The 17423-nt window shown below is 32.4% G+C and overlaps 2 protein-coding genes across 4 annotated transcripts; one reads left to right on the plus strand and one right to left on the minus strand.

Moving 5' to 3' along the window:
• Positions 1-826: 826 nt before the first annotated feature.
• LOC115959372 (inorganic phosphate transporter 1-4-like) lies at positions 827-4084 on the plus strand. Of its 2 annotated transcripts, XM_031077734.1 has the most exons (3): positions 836-908; positions 1006-1036; positions 2344-4084. In XM_031077734.1, the coding sequence occupies exon 3, from the start codon at positions 2402-2404 to the stop codon at positions 3965-3967; it is 1566 nt and encodes a 521-aa protein (XP_030933594.1). In that variant the 5' UTR covers positions 836-908; positions 1006-1036; positions 2344-2401; the 3' UTR covers positions 3968-4084. The 2 variants fall into 2 exon arrangements, with proteins under 2 accessions (XP_030933593.1, XP_030933594.1); XM_031077733.1 differs by lacking the exon at positions 1006-1036 and having other exon boundaries at positions 827-908.
• Positions 4085-6281: 2197 nt separating this feature from the next.
• Positions 6282-10176, minus strand: LOC115959244 (actin-depolymerizing factor). 2 transcript variants are annotated; one of them, XM_031077584.1, is made up of 3 exons: positions 9983-10176; positions 8678-8943; positions 6282-6818 (listed from the first exon to the last, which is right to left on the minus strand). In XM_031077584.1, exons 2-3 carry the CDS (start codon positions 8923-8925, stop codon positions 6668-6670), a joined length of 399 nt encoding a protein of 132 aa, XP_030933444.1. In that variant the 5' UTR covers positions 8926-8943; positions 9983-10176; the 3' UTR covers positions 6282-6667. The 2 variants fall into 2 exon arrangements, with proteins under 2 accessions (XP_030933444.1, XP_030933443.1); XM_031077583.1 differs by having other exon boundaries at positions 9866-10075.
• Between the last annotated feature and the right edge of the window lie 7247 nt (positions 10177-17423).

Below are 17423 nucleotides of genomic sequence, written 5' to 3' on the forward strand. Positions count from 1 at the left end.
AATTTTGATAACTCTAGTTTTTTAATATATTATGTTGAGAAGGAGTAATGCTATAGATACAAACTTTTTTACAAACTGATGATGTGATGAGTAATTATTGATAAATGAAAATGTAATATTAATGGTGAACCTAGATGAAAATCAATAAGAAGTTGGTCACATTAACAGTTTGTAAAAATATTGTAAAATAGTCAATGGCATTACTTGTTGAGAAGTGTTAAATCCACAACATTTTCACAACGCTTTTTACAACAAATTCTAGATTGTAAGTTGTTACTGGTTATAATTTTAACTCACTACTGAAATTAACTTTTTTCTCACAAGTAATAGCCAATAAAAATCTATTATTTAAGATTTATTGTGAAAATATTGTAAATATATTGCGGGAATAACATTTCTCATATTACATTACCTCCGAGTCATAGTCGTCGGTATTATCTGTTTCTCTGCAGGTTGCACGGATTTAACATTTCCCTAAAGATAAGGTAGATTTTGTCAAAATAAGGTAGATAACATTCAGAAATCTTGCATGGAACTGAAGACCAAGTACAGGTAGACTATGTGTGCCTGTACCCAAAATTAAAGTAAAGATGAATATAATATAGGAGAGACATTTATATTTGATTTGTTGGTAAAAGTCAGCAAGCTATAAATGGTAATTCTAATGCGAAAAATCCAATGGAATAAACTAGTCATGATTTTAGTCAATCGGCCTGAAAATGGGGGTGACAGGTTGGTGAGAAAGAGAACTTTGGGAATATGCCGGCCACATATTCTGGTCTTAATTAAGAAAAATTCAATGCATATAAGTTCTCAATCCCATACATGGCTTTGTACCATCACTTATAATTTTCTTTCTCTCTCTTTCTCTTTCTCTCTCAACAATCTCGAGCCAAGAAAATTTTCAGGTGAGTTTATCAAACTTCTCTATGAATATAATATTATGCCTTCTTTGAGTCTGTTTTTCACGTTCGTATTAACTTTTTGTCTATTGAATATGCCCAGGTCAATTGAAGCTGTTTGTCTCTCGAATTAGGTGTCACTATCTGCTCTATATTTCATTATTTTGTACGGAAATATTTCTACTTTTTGAGATGTAAATGGTTAGGGTTTTTAAACCAAACCCAATACGTCATTGTCGATAATATACATATACAATATTCCAGTTTAATATTTATGTATATTCTAATCCATCATTCAAAAGCCACAATAATATATTATTTTAAAGTTGTTGCTTTCGTAAATAGGATCAATAATAAACCAAATGCATGTTTTATTTCTATGATCCCTTCCCTAGCCTCTGTAATTTGCTATCTTTACATTTTTCAAATGAACCCTCTTGGGATCTATCCTGTGTGAGAAAGCCATTACATGCAGCTATTACATAAGAGTATTATCATCAAGAAATGCTACTTTATTCTATTTTACTATCCCAAAAAGCTACTTTACCAATTATACCATCCTATTTTACAATACTTTTAGCATTCAAAATTTTTATTTTCTTATTTTACCCATTAAAATAATATATCTACACAATAAAATAATATTTCCCCCAATCACCATCATTTATTCTTTCTTTCTTCCAATCACCATCACAATAAAATATTAGTTTTTTTTAGAATTGTGCTACAATGCAATTCTAAAGATAGAATTGCACTGTAACACTATTGCAAAAAAAATTGCAATACTTAGCAATAGTATTTCATGATGCAATACATTTTTGGGGCTTGAAATGTCAAATATCTCTTACATTTGGCATTAGCATTCCCCAATGCTAATGCTCTAAGATACCACCCAATTTCTTAATACATAATTGCCAATTATGTGATTTTATGAAAATTCAACTGTTTTGCCAAAGATTTATTATTGTCACTATTTTATGTGAACTTTTGCACATAAAATTATAAGGAAAGTAATGAAATTCGATTTTCAAAAAACAGAACACATCTTTTAATTCCTTTTTAAGATTTTGAAACGTATGAGGAAAATGAGAGAGTATTTGTTGATGGAAGTTTGTATTCTAAAAGAATTTCTGGACCTTTTAATCCTCATATATTTTAAGATCAAAAGAGAGTTTTAAGTTCCTTACACTACGCTTTGAACGGTTCTCCAATATTTATTTTACTTCTTCATATCTAAGTACTTATTTGATAAAAGTTACGTTATGAATTGGATGCACAGTACATAATATATATATATATATATATTACTTTTTGTCTGTCATAAAAACAATGTGGTATATTTGGTATGCACAAATTTATGTGTGTCACATTTCTTATGAAAGATCCAATGATTCTTGTTAAAAAATTGGTTGTGTCTAAACTTGTAGTGCAATTCGCGCAGGGATTGTGTGAGAGAGAAAGAGCAAAGACAAGAAAGACAGCAAGTTAGCTAGCTAGCTATGGCAAGGGAACAGTTGAAGGTGCTGGATGCACTCGATGTTGCCAAAACTCAATGGTACCATTTCACTGCAATTATCATTGCTGGAATGGGGTTCTTCACAGACGCATATGATCTATTCTGTATATCCGTTTGCACCAAATTGCTTGGGCGCTTATACTACCATCATGAAGGTGCAGCTAAGCCTGGCACATTGCCTCCCAATGTAGCAGCAGCTGTTAATGGTGTAGCACTTTGTGGAACTCTGGCAGGGCAGCTCTTTTTTGGATGGCTTGGTGACAAGTTGGGCAGAAAGAAAGTCTATGGTATCACTCTGTTGCTCATGATCATTTGCTCCATTGGTTCAGGGCTTTCCATTGGCCATGATGCAAAAGCTGTGATGGCCACGCTTTGCTTCTTTCGGTTCTGGCTTGGATTTGGCATAGGTGGCGACTACCCACTTTCTGCTACCATCATGTCTGAATATGCTAATAAGAAGACTCGTGGAGCCTTCATTGCTGCAGTGTTCGCCATGCAAGGCTTTGGAATTTTAACTGGTGGTATATTTGCTATTATTATATCTTCCATATTCCAGAGCAGGTTCGATGCTCCTGCTTACGAAGTTGATGCACTTGGCTCAACTGTTCCCCAAGCAGATTATGTTTGGAGGATTATTGTAATGTTTGGAGCACTTCCAGCTGCACTGACTTACTACTGGAGGTTGAAGATGCCTGAAACTGCTCGTTACACGGCACTTGTTGCCAAGAATGCAAAGCAGGCTGCAAATGATATGTCAAAGGTTCTGCAGGTAGACATTGAATCAGAACCACAGAAGGTTGTTGAAAAACCAGCCAATACCTTTGGTTTGTTCTCCAAGGAGTTTCTTCGACGACATGGACTTCACTTGCTTGGTACAACAAGCACATGGTTCTTGCTTGACATTGCATTTTACAGCCAAAACCTGTTCCAAAAGGATATTTTCACTGCAATTGGATGGATTCCTCCTGCAAAGACCATGAATGCCATCGAGGAGGTTTTTAGAATTGCAAGGGCACAAACACTGATTGCTCTTTGCAGTACTGTCCCAGGCTACTGGTTTACAGTGGCTTTCATTGACAGGATGGGAAGGTTTGCTATCCAATTGATGGGTTTCTTCTTCATGACAGTGTTTATGTTCGCCCTGGCTTTTCCATACAACCACTGGACTCATAAGGATAACCGCATTGGATTTGTGGTGCTCTATTCATTGACTTTCTTCTTTGCAAATTTCGGGCCTAATGCAACCACATTTGTTGTGCCAGCTGAAATTTTCCCAGCTAGGCTTAGGTCTACTTGCCACGGCATATCAGCAGCAGCTGGGAAGCTTGGGGCTATTGTTGGTGCATTTGGGTTTTTGTATTTGGCTCAAAACAAGGACAAGGCCAAGGCTGATGCCGGGTACCCTGCAGGCATTGGGGTGAAGAATGCGCTCATTGTGTTGGGAGTGGTCAACTTCTTGGGTATGCTGTTCACTTTTCTTGTGCCTGAATCAAATGGTAGATCATTGGAGGAGATGTCCCGTGAAAACGAGGATGAAACTGTGGATTAAAGACTGCTACTACCTGTGCACCATAACTTTTCCTTATCAGTTATTTTTGTATGTCTTGAGCACGATGTTGTAGCTATTTGTTTAAGTTTCTCTCAATAAGCCCCTATTTTTGTCTTTCTTTTTAAATGTTGTGATGCCCCACTAAAAGAGTGTGTTATTAGCCATTAGATTGTAATATTTGTTCACTTTCCCCTTCCTGTTTTAACCGCCTTCTTGTTCTTCTTGCCATTGTTTATATGACTTATGTTGCATTCCACAGTCATATTGCTTTCTTCTTCTTCTTTTTATGGAAAGAGGTACATTGCTTTTTGGAAGCATGAAATCATAAAATATTTTCCTAATTTTTTTTTATCCAAGTAGTAGCAATGAAAGGGGTACAACACAAGCAGTCTTCAACCTTTGGTCCTATCAGTACTTTTGAGCAACCCTTCCAAGCAAGAATATGCAACCAATATTCTCTGTTTTTTTTCTTTGATCACTAGGCTACACAATGGAGCTAGTCTTTCCCCTTCTCAGACCCCATCCGTCCATCCATCCATTCGAACATAGAAGGCAGGGAAAAATGCCTACATCCCCATCACTGGTGAGTTTCATGAAACTAAGTTCATTACCGGGAAATAAGCATCAAGTTTTGAAATTGCTTGTAGATCAAAATCCAAGAGCCACATATATTATACTTCTATGGCAAAAAGTTGGCTACAACATTGTTGGTCACTATGAGTAGCAAAAAATAAATGTTGGTCGCTAATAAAAATATCATCTGCCTGGGGAAGAACTAATTAACCAATCTGCTATATTAAATGGCAACAGGCTTGTTCGAGAAATTTTGAACATATTCTGGCAAAATAGTCTTGCCTTGCAAGAGGTTGCAGGCTTCGTTTTCGAGGCTAACCTTTCTGCGTATGTAGTAGATGACAGAGTCACAGAAAGGTCTTGACAATCCACCAGTTGCAAAGCATTACAAAGCTATATTCTAATTGAACTGACTCAGTATGTTTGTCTATATGATGGTGCATCTACCACAAGCTTTGGAGGAAATCTTTAAACATTTCCTGGTGATATTTGGTTGAAAAAGCACATTCCTCTACGAGTTACGTCTGCACCACATCATGAGTGGTGTTGGCTCCACCCATAGTCAAGTCAAAATCAACCATACAACACAATTGTTTTTATTAATAAGTAAATTACATTATCCTCTTATCAAAATGAAACTCTGGAGAATTATAAATGCAATATATTAGTCCATGACCTCTCAAACTATTATTAAACAAACAAAATTATTAAAAAAATAAAATAAAATAAAATAAATCTTACCCCAAACTTTAAACAAAATGACACCCCCCTCCCACCCCAGCTATGTATAAATTAATAGGAATCTTTTTAAAAAGTAAAATATTCTATAAGTAAAGACTAGTTGGATTTATATAAACTCCAAGGGAGAGAAGTGTCACTTCACAAAATGAAATATTTAGGAGAGTCATTCTATAAAACGTCAAAAGAAGTTTGTATAGTTTAAACCTTCATCCCCCCCCCCCCCCCCTTTTTTCCCTCTTAAATCCTCTTGAAACTCTCCCAAACGCTTTTAATGATAATTTAGTGTATTCCACTTTGCTACTTTATCAGTAACTTTTGAAAAACGCAGACGCAGGATTGGGCGAAAACGCCCAATCCAAACGCACTCTAAATCTCCCAAACGCTTGATAATTTAGTGTTTTTACTTTGCTCTTTATCAGATAACTTTAGTTTTTATTTTTATTTTTTATTCTTTTGATAATACAATAGTTGGAAGATGAGAAATATAAACTTTGAATATCTCTGTTAAAAATACTACGCTACCCGGTATCATTTGATCGAGTCTTCCACGCATCTTATCCAATAACTTAAAGCTATCTATTCTTTTTCTGTTTTTTCATTTGCTTCCTTGGCATAGATTTCAGAGACTATAAGGAACACCGTTCAGAACTTCTGATGGCACGCACACTAGAAGATTTCGATTTATTGAAGAAAATTTGGCCACATGATCTAAGGCACAAAATATTCTGGTTTGCTAGGAAGACTGCCATGCATGCAAGCAAAGTTTGGGGCTATGGACCATGGTGGGTGTATTTGTTTTCTTGTATTTCTACGAACCAAAATAAGACCAATGTCTTTCTCAAAAACAATAAAAATAAGGCCAACGCTGGACTAGAATTTTGCTCTGTGTTGGGTGAAATCAATTTCTCAATTATGTTGTTTATATGGTGCCTGAATCAAAGTGAAAATATCCTTCGGAGACGTCAGGTGAAAACAAATAAACAATAATGGAAATAGAGTCAAGTAACAGCACTTGGCAGTATCAAATGCATCCCCTGAAACCAAATTTATAAGATGATATACAACAAGAGTTTGTAAATATCCTTTTACAGGACAATCCTTTAAAGATGAAATCAATATAATGACTTACATTTAGAGTTTCTAGATACCCTTTAACAAAGCCATCTTCACCTGAGAAGCAGTAATCAATAAGGAAATTGACACTCTCAGTTTCCAGAAAATATTAGCCTAAACCTTGAGCCTCCCAGATGTTAGTTTATTCACGGATCATGCAATACTATCTTGTTTCTAAAATGGGTTCTGCACAGGGATAACTAATTCATAAGTTGGCATAGTGATATCAGATCTTTTCCCCACTGAACAAAACTCAATAACTGCAGAGATTATTCAGTGTGCTCGGTCTTTGATCACTTCAAGATCCATCTCTGTGGGGTCAGTAGCCTGAATCTCATAGTGGACACCATCCAGCTCCCGTCTAAACCTGTCTCTAGATGTAGCATAGAGCATCTTGGCACGGATTCGAGAGGATGATGGAGCCCTGATACCAATGTCATGCAATGAATAAATTAAGAATGAAATTCTGATGGCAAAATTACTGAAATCAATAACAATACTGATTTGTTTGGATAGGAGTTTCAATAGAAGGATTGGATTGTAAACTATAGTTTAAATGACTTGAACAGGGTATGAAATGACATTTTTTTTCCTTATTGATTATGGAATGATTTGGGTTATGTGGATTGAAAATGACTAGATTTAAGATGTCATTTCAAATCCAACATATCATAAATGTTTTTATTTGAGTAAAGTCTCTACAGTTCTTATGATGATGTGTTGTTAAACTTATATCAAGCAATTTAAACTAGTAATTTTTCTTCAAATCCCTTGATTTGAAATCCTCAAATCCAAACAACCTAGATGGAAAAAAATGCCATTGCTGTGGGACAAAATTATAAACTGTTGATGTAAGCAACTTCCAGACACTTGAAAAATCATAGCTTTAGATAATTTAAAAGTATTCCTCTCATAAAATAACATATAGAATTAAAGGTTCAAACAAATCATTGGAAAATAGTTTTCAAAAGATGGAAATATAAATGACAGAAACAAAAAAGAGGTAATGGTCAGCAGATGGTCTTGGTCACAATACCATTCCTTCCACAAATCAAAACAGACACAAAATACAGAACCAGATTGTCAAGAGTAGAACTTATTTTTCTTTGTTTTCCTTTCAGTTGATCAATAACAAAGTGATAAAATGGACATAAAATTCTAAACAGAGCTGAGAGTTCGAATTCCATTACATGAAAATTTTAAATTGGAATTCGTGACAAGTTTTGAACAACTACAACATTGACATCAGTAGCAGATTTGTAATACCCAAACCCAAAGGCTGTTCTTTATGGTTAATTAATAGATAGATAAAGCAATGGAATTTGTAAAGAAGTAATCTTTATTCATGTACTCATAACCAAACAACTAAAATATATCATTGATGGCCATATGCACGGTGAGCCCATCATCTGATAGATATAAATTTATCCTGTTTAACTTCGAAGGTGGACTACAGTTAAAACATAATTTTGGTAACTTCAGAAAGCACGGTCATCAAATACTACTGAGTTAACAAAGTTCAACCGATTAAATTATGCATAAATATGGATGACAGAAAAAATGAACAAATATTTAGTTTCTGTTGATAATGGGTGAGTGAAGACATAATCAGGACACTTTTAGCAGTCTGAAACAGCAATTTGATATAACATGTGAATGCTGAAGTTTATTAAAGCTTGGACACATCAGGACTTCCCACATGTTAGAGTCATATAGAAGAAAAACGGGTGCTTGTAGCTACTTCAGCTTTTTTGCAAAAAAATTCCTTATTTTCATTCTCGAGCCTGTAAAGGATGCAATCCAAACAAGCTGCATGCCCAGAAATACCACATAGTAAGCTAGGGGATGACATTAGATGAAGATAGCATGATATTAACAGAGTAAAAATGCCTTCAATTTTAACAAAAAATTTTATTCAAGTAGCAGAGCAATCAATTTTTGAGGTTTCATAAAGGAACTAACATAGAAAATCCCAAGAAAGTATTTATAGATTCAGGTAACTATAATTGCATGGACATGTTGAAGTCAGGTCAAAGATGTAGTAAAATACAAAAGAGAGAAGCATCAGAATAATTTAAGAATGAAATAAGTATAGACATAGGCAATGTGGGTTGTAAGGTTTTCTTTTTATTGTGATTAGAACATACATGAAAGAAATTTATTATGATAATTACCACGTCTCACAAGGATGATCAAAATGTTTATTCATTAATTACCCTCTTGGTGAAAACGTGATAATACCAGTCAAAATGGAATAGTTAGGGATCATAGGCGAAAGCTTACCATGCAATGAAAAATATCTTGCTCTTTTGACAGTTATCAGAAGTCACAAAATCATAGTCATATACAGCATATCGGCAATCATTCTCAGGCAAAGCTGCAGTGAAATCATCATAGCTCTCAGCTGGACCACCGGTCTTCTCAACCACTACCTCCTTTTTACCCTCATCAACCTTGAAAATCACATAACGGTGAACCTTCTTCCTCTTCAATTCCAAAAACGTGTTTTTGGTGTGATCAGCAACGCCCATGCCGGACGAAGCATTTGGCTGGAAACCATTCGAATTGCATCACAAAATATTTCCATATAGAAGCTTCAAAAATAACAGGCGTAATAGCTATTGATTCCTTTCTAACAAACAAGATGGTCATCAACAAGTTGTCATGGATGATGTTGTATCCCGAGTTCCCAATTTAGAGTTGATGTTTGATGATATAATAGGTCTAATGATGAAACATTATTACAAGCTAAGATCATATCTAAAACAGTATTCATATTAAACTACAATCAAATACTTCAAATCACAAGATCAGTCCATTCTCACGAAACCACCAGTTTAAAATGTTGATTCATACCCAGAATTCAGTTTCTTCCAAGGTGGGTAGCATGATTAAAAAGTAGATTCATGCTCAATTGTAAGCAGAACACTTAAAATGTTGGAGTAGCACTCCTTGATTCATTAAACAAATAATTGATCTAAATAGTTTCAAGACTATTATTCAAAAATTGAACAAATCAATTACAATTACAACTGAAATTATAAATGAACAAGAAACCCCATCAGAGAACAAATATCTAAGCTCTATCTGGGAACCAAAAATACAGAAAATTATTTAAAAAGGAAATTCCTCCAGCCAAAGGGGGAAAAAAAGTCAAAATTTTTTTTTTCCTGTTTTCCTGAGATTCATCAGAAGCCAAAATGAACTTACAACAAGTGGTGTAAAATATCATCCAAGTTGAATAAATGTCATGATGAAACAGAACATCTTCAAAGATTACAAAAAAGAAAAAAAAAATCTTCTTGAAAAATGAATTTATAATCTTATTGATCATAATTCATATTCAATAGTTGCACTGATAAGAAACAATAAATTAAAAATCAACATAGTCCGAAAATTATACCCACAAAATAAAATTTAAACAAAGTAAAAGAAGGTCCAAGAGAGAGAGAGAGAGAGAGAGAGAGATACCCTGCTGAGCCATCTGTAAGACATGGTAACAAAGAAAGTATAATAATAATAATAATACTATGGAAGAAGAAGAAGAAGAAGAAGAAGAAGAGAGGAAGCTAAAGCCGATGGGTATACCCTTATAGCACGTATACCCCCCCGGATGAAAGAGTTTTGGAAGGACAAGGAAAGGAAAAGGCAAAAAGTCTTTTTATAAGAAAGAGATGGGAATAGAATAGAATAATCCCAAACAACCAAAGGGAACTGCAATTTCCTAACCCTCTCCTTAATATCGGACTTTTCTTGAGTCACAGGACTGCTGTGCCGATGTCTGTCGGGTGCCTCTACTCTTTTAAAATCAATTATTATGAATAATGTACTCACGCGGCTTTTTTAAAAAACCTGTGGTAGAGACACTATTACATGGATTAAATTGGTATTAAAAAATAAATAATAAAAAATAGTATTTTTAAATATGATTTTAGATAGAACATTGACATTGGGGTGTACCAATATTTCAAAAATCAAATTTATCTGGATGTATATTGCTTTTTTAAAGCAACCGTAAATAGTGAGTTCTCAAATATATAACATACTATTTAAAGGTTATAAACATATATATATATATATATATATATTATTATTTGATTGTATAGTTAACATTATTTTATTGATGTATGTAACAATAAGAATTAAGAAGCTAGGTGTATTGTTTAAGCATTAGCATTGGGGGGGTAAAAACCTCCGGTTGTTATTTTACCAACCAAGACACTAAAAAAGGGTTTTACCTAGATATGAGTACCTAAACTTTTTTGCCAACTGTGAACAGTAAAGTTGTATTATACAACCATACTATTCATTAGTTGTAAAAATAAAAACACATATTTTAATGGAGTGAGAGGAAAAGATGGAAGAGAAGGAATTGATTTATTTATATTATTTTAATGAGTTGTATGTAAAAATAGAAACTGAGATGTTAGATAAGTTGTAAAATGAATGGTAAAATAAATAAAGTAAGTTTTGAGGATATATAATAGACAATTTTCTGCATCCCCAGATGTTAATATTCAATAGGTTAGTAAAATATATAAATTAGTGTTTGGGAATGTAAAATAAGTCTTTTTTTTACATCTTCAAATGTGAATGCTTATAAATGTGAAATTGTGAGGCATAATTTCAAAAAATAACATATGTGAAATGTGCAATATGGAATGTGTATTAGGATTTTCATTATTATTATTACCACCAGATAAAAGGACTACTCTTATTCTTGGGACATAAAGGGTGTGTGGATTAGAGTTTTTATTTTTATTTTTTATTTAGGACAAATTGTGGGTTTAGTGCTTTAGTGCACTTGAATTGACATATGCCGATATGTGAACATTTTTGAATATGTGTTTGAATCTTGTTTAGTTCACTGTATTTGGATACTAGATCTAAGTTGAACCCCTTTTTTTAAGTAGTATTTTCTTACCCGTTAGGTAACCACTTTTTTAATATCAAATTTTTATTTATTTAAACTTGCCAATAACTCATTCAATGCATGGAAACAATTAATAAAATATAAGTTTTCACTTTTTTTAATTATAAAATTTAATAATTATGGTAACTATTAATAGGCATTTATTATGTTTGTGTTTTTTTATGGAATTATATGCTCTACTATTTAAAGAATATATTATTAGATAATATTTAATGGAGAGTTTAAATATAAAATAGAATTTAAATTAATTAAAAAAATATGATAGAATAATGAAAGTATAAGGTTTCAAATGCTTATGTAGCAAAATAATATAAGCTCAACCAAAAGTTAAATGTCTTTAGATTTATATATATTATAGATAACTTTGATTTCAAAATGTTGAAAAATAATATTTATCAAATGGGTTCTAGTTTATTTGTTCTTCAACAGATTTTTTAAACTTAAATATTTTTTAAAATATAATTGTTTTAATTATTATTTTAGTAAATATATAAATAATTTTTTGAAAAAAAGTAAGACACATGGCTAATTATGAAAGTGGATGGTTCAAATGGAGAATAAAGAACTTGATAACATTTTAAAATAAATAATATATTTCTCAATAGTTGAGAAGGGGATTTGAACTCTAGATATCTCTGTTGAGCACCAAAAAGTTTTGTTGACATACAAACTATTGACAAACACAAAGATAACGTTATAGAATTTCAATTTACAACTTCCACTTCATGATAATTACTCTTATTGTTAAGCTAAGATATCAATCAATTTTTGGTATAAATAGGATTTGACTTCATATCACTTATCGTGATAAGAGACTTTACTAATTGAGCTAATTGGAACTCAAGACAAATAAAACATTTTTAATTGTACAAAATTTGCTCCTTCAATTGTGTATTTCTATGGGAGAAGGTTTACCCCACATCCAATGCATACTTCTTCTTCTTTTTTTTTTCTTTTTTTTTTCTTTTTTTAAATATTGGTGTTGAACTGTTGATTTGGTATGGATTGGACTAGGACTGGAATTTATAATTAATTACTTATTATTTATTATTTATGTTGATAATATTGACACAAATGGTGTCAACTATATATAGTGGTTTTAATAAAATTGTTGTACACTGCTCATTCTTGATATAGTGGTCACTTTATAAATATAAGTGTTTATGGGTTATGGAAGGTCAAGGTCAGAGTTCAAGCATCCAGAGAGAGTTACACACATATACACTTAAATTAAATTATAGTAGAATTTCTATATTATATTAAATAAATAAATAAAATTGTTATGTTTAATGTCTATCATCATAACTCACTAGTATGGTTGGACGGAATGAAATAGCTGAGAGATATTTGTTTTAAAAAGTTGTGTAATAAATGACTTGGCATCAAGTTGGCACTTAATCCGTGAGGTGAGGCCTTTGTGATTGGTTAAGAATTGTTTGGTTAATTGACTGGAAAGTACGAAGGAAAACAACATCCCAAGTTCCAACAACGTGCTTAAGGCCAACAAGGCCCATTTGGTTGGTAAGGCTTTTAATTCTTATAAATTTAAGATTCTCATTTAAGGATCCGTTTGAATACAATTTATTTTTATTGAAACTGAAAATTGAAATTTGAAAATTGAAAATATTATAGTAAAATAATTTTTAAATGTATGAATAGTACCTTGGGATCTATTTTTAATATTTTTTAACTTGTAAACACTAAACAGTGCTAAATAGTGTATGAACAGTGCTCAACCGTGCGTAAACAATGCTCTTGTCCCCTAAAGCAGAAACCTGTGCCAAAAAAAAAAAAAAAAAAGCTAAAACACAAAACGTGGCTTTCATCCGGATCCAAACACTCACTAAAAATACATATACCAACTCCTCAAATTCTTAATTCTTTGAATTCTTGATAAACTATATTGTCAACGTGTTTTTTTCCTACTAAACTAATTTTACATATGTCGCTACAATTCATATTAAAAAAAATTAATATAACTACATATTTTAAAATTTTAATATTTGAATTGCATTTTTTTTTTGGGGCAAAAAATTGCATATTCTTTATGTTTACCAAAACACATGTCAATTAGATATTATTTATGGGTCATGTTAACAGGTTATGGGTACCATTATGATAATTGTTAATAAACCATTTTATAAAAAAATTGACACCACTTTCACAAGAAATATAAAAAGTTGTAAAAAAAAAAAATTATCTACCTTTTATTTTCCTATAAAAAAAAAGTTTCTAAAAATACTTCTTAAATCAATGCCTTTAAGGCATACGTTAGCTTTTTCCACTATTTATTATTTAATCTATAAACTTATTTTTTATGTATAATTTTAAAATACAAAAATTTGAAATTTAAATATTTGATTAATGACATAGTTATTGATTTTTATCTTTTGAAAATTTAGAGAGCATGGAGGATAGAGAAAATATAATTCAATTGTGGATTTATCAAAATTCATATCCAATAAAAAGATATTGAGTGGAGTTGTCAAATTTTGTCTTTTTGAATTTCATACTTAATAGAGAGAGAGAGAGAGAGAGAGAGAGAGAGATCACTAGATCTTTATGGTAGAGGAGAATTTTTTTATTTTTTTTTAGAGTGTGGTAGAAGAGACTTAATAAGGAATGTTAACTAATTTTAGGCTTGATTTGTTATATTTATATTTAAGAGCAAGCTATGAGAGATTAGAATTCTTAATTTTAAATGGGACTTTCAAAACCCATAAAATGTTAGAATTTGAGATATCCCAAGATCTTTAAACTCTCACAATATTAATATACCGAACACCTATAAATTTGGTAACTCCCAAAATTTTAATTTTCATCTTAAATTATTGTCAAACAAATATACTGTAGGGTGGTAGGCCCAGTAGTGTATATCTTTGTATATGTTGGGCTAGAAGCCCAATCCGAGGACATTAAGTAGTTCAAGGACAGGAAAACATTGTCAGAGGAGTCCGTGTTAATGAATAAAAAGGTGAGGTATAGTCATGGGGGTCCAAGAGAGTGATTTGAGGAGGAATGCGTCCTTAGCTGAGCAAAGCTGAGGTCGGAAGGTACGGGTCTGCCATCAAGAGCAACGTTTCGGACAACTCTATTGATGAGGATAAGTATCAGGAAGGAACAGGACAGAGGGAGGCTATGAAATATTTAAGGGAAAGCTGCTACCACTGCATTGAATGCTCTGCAACTGACCCTCTGGCCACATTAATAAGGAATTGATATCTAAACAGTAATTTTCAGTCTTATACCTACTACTAGAGACTTCAGAAAAGTGCTGATAGGACAAGGATCAATACTATCAATTTACTCTACACGTGAAGGGTAGAGATGAAAGGAGGAAGATAGTATAAAACAGAGAGAAAACCTTAAAGATGGAGGATGGGAGAATTAAGAGAGAATTACTGTAGTAATAAAAACTGTACTTGTAACGAACTTCAAGAATTATATACAAGAACTGATCTCCTCGGACTGTGCTGAAGACGATTTTTATTAAATACAACCAGTCTATTTTTACTTTGTTGTCATTTGGATCCACTATAGTTGCTACCCAACTCATTAGAGTCTAGTTTTCTAACTTACTCTCTACAAATTCATTGTATTGAATTTTTTGAACCTAGATCCTTTGCATTTTTGGGCCTAGGACTCAAACTGTGTCCTTACACATACCATAATGTGTGCCATGTACATATATAGAATTGTAATAAATCATACCTAAAGCTAGTTAACATCCCTTATTAGGTCTCACCTACCATAATGATTAGGAGTTTTATTTCTCTCTCTATTAAAACCTCTAAAATAATAAGTCATGGTGTTAATAAGGTTTTCTAATGAGTAGAGATAGTTTTCATTTTACCTATTTTTTCTTATGTTACCAAAGATAGGAAAACATAGAAAGCTATCTTTACATAAGGTTTTTCATGAAAATAAACATAATGTAAAGTAGTATACCTTCTTTAATTTCTTAGGACCTACAAAAAATTTAAAATATAATTTAGGGGGCCAAGCTATATATATATATAACAAAAATATTTACATCAAATTTATCTTTTTATCACTCAAAATAAATTTTTTCTTCTAGTAAGTTTGTAAACTATGGACTATCTTAAACTTTTAACTCATATTAAAAAAAAAAAAAAAAAAAAAAACTCTTTATTTTAGATGAATATTTTTTAAAATAATTTAAAAAGTACACACTTATAATATTCTCCTCTCTCCCCATATGTGTGTTAAAATACTTAATATTCTAATATATATATATATATATATATATTAATAGTTTTTGTGGGGCCCAATAATTCGTGGGCCGGGCCCATTTATTCGTTGGGATCCAAAGGCCCAAGCCGAGGAAGGTGATGGCCTAGGCGGGTCCATTTATTCGTTGGGATCCAAAGGCCCAAGCCGAGAAAGGTGATGGCCTAGGCTTGGCAATACAAGTACGAAATAGCCTTGGGACACAGCCGAGGATGATTCAGTCCTCGGCATGTCCGAGATCTCACAAGAAGAAAGGGCAAAAATGGTATAGAAACAACTTGGGAAAAAATCTAAAATATCTGTGCCAATAGAAATGGGTATGCTGGAAAGTGTAACGACTAGGGAAAGCTGCCCTTACTGCCATTCAATACTCTGCACCTGACAGAGCCATACTCTCCAGTTTTTACAACCACCCCCAACCACTCTGGGTATGGGCTGATGGGACAAGTATCAGTCTTGGAATGTCGGTCCTACACGTGGACGAAGGATAAAAAACACATGCTAGTATAAAAGGAAAAGTAAGCAATTCATAGCAGAAGCTGGGAAAAATGGCAAAAAACCAGAGCCTCCCAGCCTGCCTCCAGGAGAAAGACTCCTGGGGCGAAGAAGACTTAACCATGTATGGATATCACGAATAACCCACCGTTTGACGATCAAGGCCTAGCCTTTCAAACCGACGCTCTACAAATGACATTGTTTGGGCCTTTTTACGTGCGAACCCAACACTGTTACAGTTCGTTACAAATCGCGTCCTCACAGTTTTTAAAGTGGTATACAAAATTTCTTTTTTTTTTTTTTTTGAGAAAGGGTATACAAAATTTCTTAAAATGACTTATTAACAAATGCTTAAAAAAAAAAAAAATGCTTTAAAAACATTTATTACCCGAACCATATAAAAATAAAGAAAAATAAAAAAAGAGGAAAAGACTACAAAAGGGCAGGGTCTAAAAATCTTAAACCATGAGTTAGCTGTTGGATTACAAAACTCAAAGTTAAAATATATATATATATATATATATATTCTTTTTCAAAGCATATTATACATCTATACAACCAACCATTTTTCACTAAATTATAATAATGTGGTGATTAAATTCATCTTTAATTTCCAACAATTAACATATTTTGACATCTTCTTCTCAAAAAAAAAAAATATATGTATATATATATATATATATTTTAACATCTTTTTTTATGTATAGTATTTGTACGGAATTCTTTTTAATTCTAAAGTAAAAAGAAAGCCAGAAGAATGAATTTTAAAAAGTTTTAAAAAACAAATCCAAAATATAAAAAAAGAGGGCCGGTGCGTAGTATCAACGCTGCCTTGCTTTTTTGGGGCTTTGACTCCAAAGCTTTTGCTTTAGAAATTTAGAGCGATGCTTTTGAGGACAAGTGGGACCACGAATCTATTCAACTTTTAGATGCGATCATATCCACCGTTCGATCTGACCCAAAAACAAATCTTCTTCGTTGATGGCCCACCCATCTCAGTCCGATAAAAATCTAATGATACAATTGCAATCCATTATTCCACAACGTTTTATCGCGTATATTACTACTAACATCTTCCCCTTTTATTTTATTTTTTATTTTTTTATTTATTATTAACTATTTATTACATTAATAATTTATAAAAAATTAAATAATTTGTGAATTTGGAATTTCCTTCTCAAACTTTAAAGAGTTGACTTATTGATTAAACCCTTATTATATCTATGAGATCTAAATTTGAAATCTCTTACTTTTTTGGATTAGAGGTAGCAAAATTAGACACGACCTGCGAATTTGACATGATATAACACGAACTTAATAGGTTATGAGTTGAGACTTAATGAGTTCATA

Source organism: Quercus lobata, chromosome 9 (genome assembly GCF_001633185.2).
Source record: "Quercus lobata isolate SW786 chromosome 9, ValleyOak3.0 Primary Assembly, whole genome shotgun sequence".
Taxonomy (NCBI): domain Eukaryota; kingdom Viridiplantae; phylum Streptophyta; class Magnoliopsida; order Fagales; family Fagaceae; genus Quercus; species Quercus lobata.

What these genes read in the sequence shown, in the direction of transcription:
- LOC115959244 (XM_031077583.1), bottom strand. Translation starts at nt 9,889, where the DNA reads ATGTCTTACAGATGGCTCAGCAGG. An exon ending in CTTACAGATGGCTCAGCAGG is followed by an intron (nt 8,944 to 9,865) that starts GTATCTCTCTCT and finishes AATGGTTTCCAG; the next exon opens with CCAAATGCTTCGTCCGGCAT. An exon ending in AAGATATTTTTCATTGCATG is followed by an intron (nt 6,819 to 8,677) that starts GTAAGCTTTCGC and finishes CATTGGTATCAG; the next exon opens with GGCTCCATCATCCTCTCGAA.
- LOC115959372 (XM_031077733.1), top strand. Translation starts at nt 2,402, where the DNA reads ATGGCAAGGGAACAGTTGAAGGTGCTGGATGCACTCGATGTTGCCAAA.